This window comes from Pelobates fuscus, chromosome 8 (genome assembly GCF_036172605.1).
Source record: "Pelobates fuscus isolate aPelFus1 chromosome 8, aPelFus1.pri, whole genome shotgun sequence".
Classification (NCBI taxonomy): domain Eukaryota; kingdom Metazoa; phylum Chordata; class Amphibia; order Anura; family Pelobatidae; genus Pelobates; species Pelobates fuscus.
Window position 1 is genome coordinate 36,912,137 of NC_086324.1, and position 11,250 is coordinate 36,923,386.

At 38.4% G+C, this 11,250-nt stretch overlaps 1 protein-coding gene across 1 annotated transcript in view; it reads right to left on the reverse strand.

The window, feature by feature from the left end:
- TTC21B (tetratricopeptide repeat domain 21B) overlaps nucleotides 1–10,927 on the reverse strand; it is a 100,592-nt gene extending 89,665 nt beyond the window's left edge. The window contains exons 1-6 of the mRNA XM_063429693.1: nucleotides 10,819–10,927; nucleotides 9,144–9,273; nucleotides 8,937–9,047; nucleotides 4,813–4,979; nucleotides 2,886–3,008; nucleotides 483–640 (exon numbers count right to left, since the gene is read on the reverse strand). Coding sequence (XP_063285763.1) covers nucleotides 483–640; nucleotides 2,886–3,008; nucleotides 4,813–4,979; nucleotides 8,937–9,047; nucleotides 9,144–9,273; nucleotides 10,819–10,851 — 722 coding nt within the window. The 5' untranslated portion in view covers nucleotides 10,852–10,927. The remainder of the gene's footprint in view (nucleotides 1–482; nucleotides 641–2,885; nucleotides 3,009–4,812; nucleotides 4,980–8,936; nucleotides 9,048–9,143; nucleotides 9,274–10,818) is intronic.
- Between the last annotated feature and the right edge of the window lie 323 nt (nucleotides 10,928–11,250).

The window sequence follows — 11,250 nt, forward strand, 5'->3', positions numbered from 1 at the left end:
TTTGTCATTTTTACAGCACAAATGGTTATTGCTTTTATATCACTCTTTTCACATAATTGTAGACACACACATATGTAAAAAAGAAAACTTGCTAAACTTAAGTATTAAAAAAATACACACACACACACTACAACGGAATGACTTGTGATCTTTTTTTTACACGAATGGGGCACTGTAAATGCTATATCTGCTATATTTATACCAGATACAACCTGCGTTAGTAGAGAAATAATTTCTGGCTACAAATTTTGGATGTAAACACAGATTTCAAACTCTGTGTAAAGCATTTGAAATGTTGTACTATTTCCAAAATCCTAGTGTGCTCCATCTCAGCTCAGCAATTTAATTTCAGAATTAATTCTTTACTGCTTTTTGAGCAACAGAAAATGCCACCAGCCCACACGTTTCCCAATATGCCTATCAATCTGAAAAGCTAGCATTTGACAGTTGTGAGGTGAGGAAGCACAGTTTGTATACTGAACCTCAGTGCAGTGTCTACAGTCTGTTCCCAGTCTTGCAGAGCCAGCTGAAGCTTCATTTTCTTAATAAAAGCAGGAATAAAGCTCGGATAGTTCACTATGATTTTGTTCACAGATTCCAAGGCTCCTGAATAATTTTGCCGTACCTCAAAATAGTATGCCTTAAACACAAAGGAAAGGGCAAATATGTTAGATTACAGGTTACCCAACAATCTCTTGAAATGATTGACAATTTAAGCAGCATAACCAAAACTGTCATGGGTTAGAAACATAGAATGTGACGGCAGATAAGAACCATTCGGCCCATCTAGTCTGCCCAATTTTTTAAATACTTTCATTAGTCCCTGGCCTTATCTTATAGTTAGGATAGCCTTATACCTATCCCACGCATGCTTAAACTCCTTTACTGTGTTAACCTCTACCACTTCAGCTGGAAGGCTATTCCATGCATCCACTACCCTCTCAGTAAAGTAATACTTCCTGATATTTTTTTAAAATGCTCGAATCGTTCCTTTACCAACACCTTGGGATGTCTATTTCTGAGTACCCAGCAATATTCAAAGACCTACAAGAGACCTCTTGGTGACTTTGCTTGCCTCTCCACATCCTATGTCAATAGTAATTTGTTCTCAGGCTGTATTTAGAAGGACTTTAGAATCATGTAGCCCACTTAAATTCTCTAATTTAAGACTCATCTTGTTGTGGTAGTTTTTCTTCTTTTAAATATGGTCTCCTCCTTTACTGTGTTGATTCCCTTTATGTATTTAAATGTTTCTATCATATCCCCCCTGTCTTGTCTTTTCTCCAAGCTAGAGGGTTATACAAGAAAAAAGTGCAAAGAGATAATGAAGAATCTCTGTTAACAAATGCTTCTAAAATCATCCTACCTTGGTGATAGTCAAATGTTTGGTACACTCTTGTGCTGTATCTTAAAGAATTTAAGTGGGCTACATGATTCCAAAGTCCTTCTAAATACAGCCTGAGAACAAATTGCTATTGACACAGGATGTGAAGAGGCAAAGTCACCAAAAGGTCTCTTGTATGTCTTTGAATATTGCTGGGTACTCAGAAATAGGCATCCCAAGGTGTTGGTAAAGGAACGAATCGAGCATTTTAACCACTACAGCACCCTGTAGTAGTTATGGTGCCAGGACTGCCCTTGCACCCCAAACTGTAAGTAGTCAAACTATTTTTGAACAGCTTGGCTTCTTATCTGGGGTCCGCCTAGCACTGCTACCCACTTGCACTACTTCCGACACAGTCGTAATCTCTCTGTGTTAGATAAGCCCTGCTCAGGAATCAGACCTGCACTGCAGGGCTAATGGAAGCTACCGCTTGGGAGCTTCTGTCTCTCTACAGGAAGCAGTGGGGGTGGGGAGCAACGCACAGCTAGACCCTGGGTAAGATGTAAAACTATTTTAAAACAGTCTGACTATAGTGTGATGTATTGGTTATACTGCGTTCCTTTAAAACATTGTAAGTATGGAGTCCTGAATTAAGTTTAACAGCCCCGATACTACAGTACAACCATTAAACATTCAAACAAATAGTGATGGAGTTAGGGCTTCAAGAGCCTGGATTTGGAAATTGTCTGGGCTGAAATTCCATGGCAGTTGTCAAGGAAGACATTATGGATTTTATGTGTGACATATAGCAAATCTAATGCTGATCCACGTGAACTCTTAATTCTCCTTCTGTGCAACTGCAATGATACAGAATACGTTTTATATGAAAGCTCACCTGTCTCCCAAAAATGGGCGTAACTTTATACAGTATAAAAGAAAGAGTTAGGGACTCAGATAATCTAAACATTAAAATTACAAATAAAAAGGATTGAGAACACGCAGATTTATTGAAAACATACAAGTACAATTTCAACCCAGTTAGAGGATTTTATCAAGTTAAAACATTGTTTGTATGTGTCCAATAAACATATTCTTCAGGGACTTTGTATGTGCTGGATCTGCTCTCATTTGTTTTCTTTTCTAACCTCAAATCAAAATGAAATGGATTTCAATTTTAAAGTTAAAAGTTTAGATTCATGCAAACTAAGGCAAAAAAATAAAATAAACAAAATAAAGAGTTTATTGTACCGCAAATAAAAATCTGCCTCCACTGCATTTAGTGCTCAGAACAACATGTACCTTGGTTACCTGTTAATGGTAACATATGATGTAAAGCAGGGGTTTCCAATCCAGTCCTCAAGTACCCCCTATCAGTCCAAGATTTATGGCTTATTCTGTTTGGTCTAAAGTGTTTTTTTCCCCTTCTTCTAAAAACACCTTAGACACAACTGAGTAATCCCTAAATCCTGGACTGTTAGGGGTTAATTGAGGACTGAATTTGGAACCACTGATCTAAAGCATAAATATTTCAATTAATTTAGCATTTGTGCAACCATCTTACCTTCCCCATCATGGCAAATACATCTGTTTCGTCCAGGAGTCCTTCCTCTAAGTACTTCAGTGCCTTTTTAGCCAAAGCCTCTCTTCCACTGGTCATATCAATCCATGCCTTCAAAACCAGTCCCTGAAAAGTGAGCAATTCTTATTGAATGTCCTCTCATACAAAAAACCTAAACTGCATTATTTTTTAGATGTTAAATGGTTCTGGTGGTTAGGTTCACAAACTATTGTATAATACGTATTGTCTAATAAATATGCAGTTCTGATGCATTCTCACATAAAAAGGACAGCTCATTAAAGTGGTCTGGGTGCATATTCCCAGATCTCGTAACCCTGCAAAGTTAATTATTGCATTTTTTAAGAAACTGCAATAATTACATTTCAGGGTTAACTCCACCTCTAGTGGCTGTCAACCAGACAGCCACTAGAGGGACTTCCGGGCTGTTAGGTGACTTTTGGTCGCCTGACGCTGGATGTCCTCATGCTATGCATGGGGACGTCTTGCGTCACTTCAAACCCCATAGAAAAGCACTGTGCAATGCTTTACTATTGGGAAATCCTTAATTCGAGCGCGGTCATTGCCGCGCATGTGCCTTAGGTCTCCTCCACGGGCTCACGTTAGCAGGGGGGTGTGAAGATGGGCCTAAGCAAGCGCCGAGGGACATCGTCGCTGAACCCGGGTAAGTGAGAGAAGGTTTTTTTTTAACCCCTTCTGCACCATGGGGATGGGGGGACGGCGAGAAAGGGGAGGCTATAGTGCCAGCAAAAGAAGTTTGCTTTCCTGGCACTATAGTTTCCCTTTACACTTTTCAAAAACATCAAACATCTAGAAGTAATATATGTTCAGAACTGCATCACAAAGTTACTATGTGTTTTAAGCATCTGATTTCAAAATATGAAACACTTAAGTAAACACGATAAAAAAAACCACACAAATGCAAGGAGCTTTAAACTCTATTTATACACAGTTTTAACAAAGGCATTACTTTTTAGCAATTTATTTTTGTACAATCTTTTTTACAAAGTATAACTTGTAGTCTCTGCAGCCTCAACAAATTGCATTTGAATTTCAGTTTACCACAATCACATGTTAACTCACTCTAAATGCTTTTATCTCCTGCTCTGTAAATTTAAGTTTAATCACACACAGGAGACTCCTGCAAGGTCTAGCGACCTAGTAACAGAGCAAGAAATAGGAAAATCTAACTTAGACTGCAATAAAGGAAGTTTAAACCTTAGCTGACTCTTTACAGGAAATGTTTAGAAAGTATGCGTAGGTCACAGCATGGAGGTGTGACTATGGTGCATAAACAAAGTGATTTAACTTCTAAATGGCAGAGAATTGAGCAGTGAGACGATAGGGGTATAATCTATACACCACAACTGCCTCATCAGTGTCCCTTTAAACCCAGAGAAGAATAATTCAGTCATATGGCAGGTTTATCTAAACAGACAACAGATACTAAAGCAACAAATATACCATCCATCTGACACATTACACATTCATTTGCTTTAGGTGGTATAACATACCTCCTCTCCAGAATACTAGCAGAGTCATGCTTGGAAGTTCATGAGTGTTACTCAAGTTCCAGTCCTGCCAAGCTCCTGCCTCCCTGAAATATGGTTGCCCTGCTTGGGAACACATTGCACATGCACTTTATAATATTGATATATCATATGGAATGATATTTTATGTTTTACACATACTAACTGTTTTAAAGGTATAGCGCACCTTATTTTTGGATTGGGAACACTTCCTGCCAGCCTCCTTACATGGCAATCCTTGGTCACGATGTCAATACACTGACTTAATAGACACCCGTCACTCCATTCCTATATTCCATTCCTTACTTATTACTCAAGAGTCTTATAACATTTGGTATATTTCAGAATCAGACAGATCAATTTTTATAGACTACTTAACTTACTTCTCTGCTGCCGTTTGATATTTTTATCATCCTGTCAACGTATTCACGAGCTTTGTCATGGCGCCCGACGTGCCAGAGAAACAATCCTGCATTGTATAATGCTCGATGTCCTGCCACTTTTCGATGCTCCTTCATTTTTATATCTAAATCTTGAGTAGCTTCTCGGTCTAAGAATATAAACATTGTTTATTGATTAGTAATATGTTTTTTCATAGCTCAAGATGAAGTACAAATACACTGCATGCACCACCAGCACTTATTCAGTTTAGGTAGGTTATAATGCAAGAAACATTCTGCACTGTGTTGCTTTTTACCCCTGTCTGTACAAGTAAATGAATGGCATCTGCATGCACAGTGTTGGTACAAGACATGCATGTTCCAGGTATTTTTAACAGCCTCTCATGGTGGTCAACAATACAGTTGCAAGATGGCTTCAATCAGCTTGCACAGTGATTTCCCCAATGTGCCTTTTCAAGAACAGTGCAGTACACTGATCTACATATTCCAGATCTTCTGCTGGCCAGAAGCTTATTCGATGTCCACAGAACTCCATTTGTGAACATTGGGAGTGTTAAGATTATTTGAGGATTATTGTAAGCCACTTAATGGTTCTTGAAGGAGTTGCACACGTTTGATAAACAAAATAAACTCAGAGGCCAACAACTCATCTCCATTTTGTTTTTTTTACCATACTTAACCACAATTCATTAAAAAGCCAAACAGTCGGTAGTTTCCCTTTAATAAAAAAACTTAGTGGATATACAAGACAAGTGCAGTGATTCAACAATGAAAAACTAGGCCTAAACCATGGCATTTTTTTAATGTGGAGAATAGGAGTATGCCCATCTTATGAGCTATATTGCTCCAAGGGAAAGGTTCTGTCTGGATATTTATAGTTACAGCTCTTAAGCTGTTATTTATTGCGGTGGCAAATAATGACACTTTAAACAGGGAGGAATTGCATTTATTACTCTTTAGTTAGTATGCAATGTTCTACAGATTAGAATGTGTTCATCATTAATTTTATGTTGCAGTGTTGATCACCTTGTATAAAGTGTGACAGTTAATGCCCTGCATATTGGTTCACAGTATGACAGCATTGTTCCCAGTTGAGTGAATCTTGGGTGAGGCAATAAATAATGAATGCAATGATTCAGCAGGGTCTGCACCACTCTCGGATGATGATCTTGCCATGAGCATGCACTGTACACACTAAAAGAGTATTTATTTGACAGCAAAAATGACATGGTGCCTGGATGGAAAAACTCCAGATTTTTAATTTTTATCCCCTGTGCCATAAGATGGAAAGGTTAATAATATACAAGGTGAGTCAAAGAGTTTCCAAGCCCCCACAGTACCCATATTAATGGCTAATTCTTAAGGTCCACAATACACAGATTTCTGGGTGTTTTAAAAGCACCTCCTCTTCAATAAAGTAAGTGCAGATGTCCAGACAAAAAATAAATTAAAAAAAATACTAGCATCTACAAGTTCAGACATAATATCATATATAAAAATATATGGAATAATGCTACATAGAAGTCAAAGAGGATTGCATGTGATGCCCTTCATTTTCTATGTTGTCCTATGTGCTCCTGTACATTTTTGTAAGCTGAAACTAATGGATCCCTCTGCTAACATAGGGTTATGCAGGCATAGGCAGTGTTTATAGTCTTATTGTGGCTGTTTCATTCCTGCAACCCAGAGTTGGTCTGTGGTGCCTGTGTTTACTGAAACCCTGAACATTTATCATGTACAGATAGGTTGTACTTGCACATCAATATTAAGGCTTAGAATAGTGGCATTTCCTGATTATCAGAGAACGAAGAGGAGGATAATAAATACTAAAAGGCAGGTATATTTAATACACTCTTTATCATAAAGTTTCAGGACTCTCAGGGACAGTGTATCCAACTTTTTAATCTTCCCTACATGTAAAAGATTGTATAGTTCAATGTGTGTGGTTTGTTGTTTGGGGTTTTTTTTAACACAATTATTTGAAATACAATGAAACACTCATTTACCTACAAGAAGGTATAACAATTTCAAGATATAACACTGCATTATAGCAGGTACAATTCAAGCTACAATTACTGATTTGAGAGGGGAAAAAGACAGTAGCCAACTCAGCTAGTCACCAATTTGGCTACATTAACCTCAGGTTTGCAATACAGATTTACAATTTCTAAAATTCTGGGTTTAGTGAATAACATTTTAAAAAAGTAAATATTATATAAATATTGTTGTTTGCAATTTACTGAAATCACAAAAGCAATATATGCAGGCATCCTATATTCATGAAAAATTCAAAAGTAACTGTTACACTTTAAGAATTAAAAGGATCATCACACCAGGCTGAACGTTATTTAATGTGACATTGGATAATAATAAAAAGGTGCATTTTGTATATATTAACATCCAGAACATGTACGCTCTTTTGATCAGAAGGACAAAGATGAGAAAACTCAACCTCCTCACTACACTGGATCCCTTTTCCAGCTGAACAGCCAAAGGCATCAGTGACCTCTAAGTATCCTCTTGCCAGGACTGGTTTGCAGGATGCTGCATACAGGCTTGTAGTTATATTCTCAGCTTTTATTTTCAAGATGGAACATCATATGAAAGGAACTAAGACAGCATTCCATGAAAACCATCTGGAAGACTCTTTAATTCTTCTAGAAAGTCCATGACATGCATAGGGCACTCATACAGCTTGCAAGGATCCTTAAAAAAGCAACCAACATTGAAAACTACCACTGACCCTGCTACTGAATTGCATATTAAAAACCTGTAGGTGCTTATTCAACTGTAGGAGAGGATGTCGGTAACATCAGACAATTGCAAAGAGTTCCATTTAATATGGGTCTTCGGGGACCAGTACATCTTTAGGAGTATAACATGCTAACACCCTTCTCAAGCTGTCATCCAAAGTCTGATGATCTGCTATAAATAAACTTTAAGAATGGAAAACCTTGTTAGGTTAAGTAGCTTATTTGTATACTACTTACCTTTGCCTAAACCCGACTTAAAAGAAGCTCTTAGAACACCATAACTACTACAGTGTGATATATGGTTATGGTGCAAGGAGTGCCCTGTTCCCCCTAGCGCAAGAAGTGAAACCATTTTAGAACAGTGTTATTTATCTAGGGACTGCAAGATGCTACTCCCTACATGCAAAACTTACTATGGAAAGCCAGAAACGCTCTACCTAAGCAAAGCCCAGCAGTGCGGAGCTTAGCTCAGTGGCTGAAAGTGATCAGCTGATGGTTTCAGCCAATGGCTAGCTCCACATTGCACAGCTTATCTCAGGAGTGCTAACAGGAGCATTCAACTCTCTATAGGAAATAATGGAGTCGAGGATGGCACCCATGGACCCCAGTAAGAAGGCAAACCATTCTAAAAATGTGTTGACACTTTACAATGAGGGGTACCAGGGTTCTCCAGGCACCATATCAAGTACAGTGCATTGTAGTGGTTATGGTGTCTGGAGTGCTCCTTTAATGTATTTTAAGTACATCCCAATTTGAGGTCTATTTTATGTGTATGCTTAACATGCAACTGTCTCATTGTCAAATGTACTCTGTTTCATATACAATATTAATATTGAATTACTGAACCATTTATACTCCTTTACCATTATTTTGCCTTCTGTACCTCTTCCAAGCCCCTATACCACATGTTAAATACACTTAATAAAAAAAGAGGGGGGAAAAGCCTCTATTTTATTTAATGTGCAACATACCGGTACTTAATATTAAAAAAAGAGTTAAAAAAACAAAAATGCATGCGTGCAATTTTTGTACCGAACTTACCTACCTCCCCCACCCACAACAGGATTAGTGGCTGATTGTTTGACCTCTACAGTAATCCTTTTGTGGGATATTAGGAAGCAGGAAGTAGAACAGCTGAACGAATTTCTGGTCAGTTTCTTTAGGATTTAAGGAATTGCTTTAAGACGTTATAGTGGTAAATAGGGGAACCAGCTGCGGTTACAAAGCATGTGTAAAAAAATTGTTTATTTAGCAGGCAGACAACAAAATTAGAGGAGGCTTATTAAAAAGTGATTTTACTGTGAGTTGTTATACAGACCAAAGAGTAGCCTGGAGTTTAAAAATTCTGTTTACCTGGATGTGAAGCTTTCTTGTGAGCATAAATTAACGCCATATAAGTGCATAGTGATACTTCTGGCTTGTCTTTTATCAACTCCAGTTCACGGATAGACTCCTGCACCTTATCTATTTTAGGCAGAAAAAAAAAAAACAGTGAAATTCTATTTAACGTTAAAGAATCATGGTTACATTCAATGTGGAAATAAGGCTAAGAGCAATTACCTTCCATTAACATCCCAAAAGCCCGGAAAAACAGAAAGACAGGATCATTTCCATACTCCTTGAGACCTTCATTAGCAGCAATCTGGACGTGATGAAAGTACTTTTCCTGACTGTAGTAATGGATTAATGCCTACAAGAGGGTAAACAAATATAAAGTACGCATTTATAGATTCAGTTCTAAGATTACATAAACTTTGCTTCTTTAATCTGTAAAAATGTGAAAGAAATGCTGCCCTTTTATGCTAAGATAATTCTATGCTAATGTAATTCGGACATTTTTGAATTCCTAGACCACTGCCAAAGTGGAGGTTGGAAGTGGTTAAATAATGTATGATTGTTTTTGTGGCGTCAACATATTCTGCAACACTTTACAATTCTAGAATGAGGATATTTTTAGTTGAAGAAAGACTTGCTTAAACTATTTTACAATCTATGAGGTTAGGAAGTAAGCGGATATATAGTTCGGAAGTTTATTTATAAAGCAAGATTGTCTTTTTACTACGCAGATTTTTTTTCCCCCCTGATAAAGCATATTTCATGATGCCGCCAACATTACATCAAAGTTTGACAAAGGTCGGTCATTAAGGGGATGTAGCAGAATAGTAAGAATAGCCCCTGGTTACGAAACACTAGGGAACAACACAGGACAGATGGATAGAAGCCTGAAACTGGACACTCTATAGCAAGGGTCCTCAAACCCTCCAGATGTTGCTGAACTACAACCCCCATGATTCTTTGAATTACATAGATAGCCAGAGAATCATGGGAGTTGTAGTTCAGCAACATCTGGGGGGCCAGAGTTTGAGGACCCCTGCTCTATAGTATACACCGTAGTCTGTTTTTATGGCTATGGTGGTAGAAGGGTACCGTTCTAATGTGACAGGAGCCTGGAGCCTAGACCCTGTGCCCTCTGACCATATTGCTGCCATCCAAATTTTGAAAAAACTGACATTGCTGATGCAGAAGTTGAGCCGAAATAGATGATACCCTGATTAACTTGCAGGGATTTTCAGACTATAAAATAGATATATCTACAGCGTTTTTTTTTTGTCCTTTTAATTTATAAAAAAAAAAGTCTATTATTTTTACCAGTATTTATTTCCAAAAATTGCCGCGTTAATCGATACAGAAGATTTCCCCAATGAATGCCATCTCTTTCATATCTACGTTGTCATAAGCCCCTTCTAAAACGTTGCCAATATTTAACAAACTCAAATAATGTAATACAAAAACCATACTAGCTACTATTTCTAACTCAGATTCTAAAACAAAAAACAAAAAAACACTGATGACACCAATAAATCACAGCTGAGCATTAGTCCTGTATCACAGTTGTTGCAGAACTACAACTCCTATGATGCTCTACAAGCTTAAAAGGATGAAAGAGCATCATGGGAGTTGGAGTCCAGCAACTACTAGGGCTCTACTTAAGGCCACCTCTGCTGCTGTAAATCCCAGCACAGAATAAATAGATCGTATAAAACTGAGCCTGGAGTGATGGGGAGTCTGGCTTCCCAGGTGGAGGACTACAAATCCCATGATGCAATCTCAGCCTTGGCAGTTGGAAAGCATCATGGGAGTTGTAGTTTTTTTTTTTTTTTTTTAAAGCATCTGGGGGCGGGGGGAGATTATTAATCTGAGCAGAACACAGGTATACATAGGAGCTGTGACTGACCTGGAGCCTGGGGATAGCGGTGTCTCCTGCCATGATACGGCCAGCGCTGCCGAATGCACGCAGTCACACAATCATTTAAATCCCACACTCTTCCCAATCGGCAAAATTACTTTTATCATCCATATACCAGCTCAGCCAAATAATGCCCGGACTCGGGGCAGCAGAGCGCATGTGCGAACAGCGCGCATGCGTGACCCCCCCCCCCCCGGTGCGCGCGCTACGGGCAGCCTGTGCACGCACGTGCCTGGGCTCTTAAAAGGCGTGCGCGTGCGCCAGAGAAGTTACCAAAAAAAAAAAAATGCGCGCGAAACTGAATTTCCTCACGAAGAGAGATTGTCACTGCTCGATGGTCTGCTTGCTCTCTCAGTGCTTTGATTTATTTTTTTGATGATTTTTTTTGTGCTAAAATTTGAATTTCAGAAGGTTGTGATA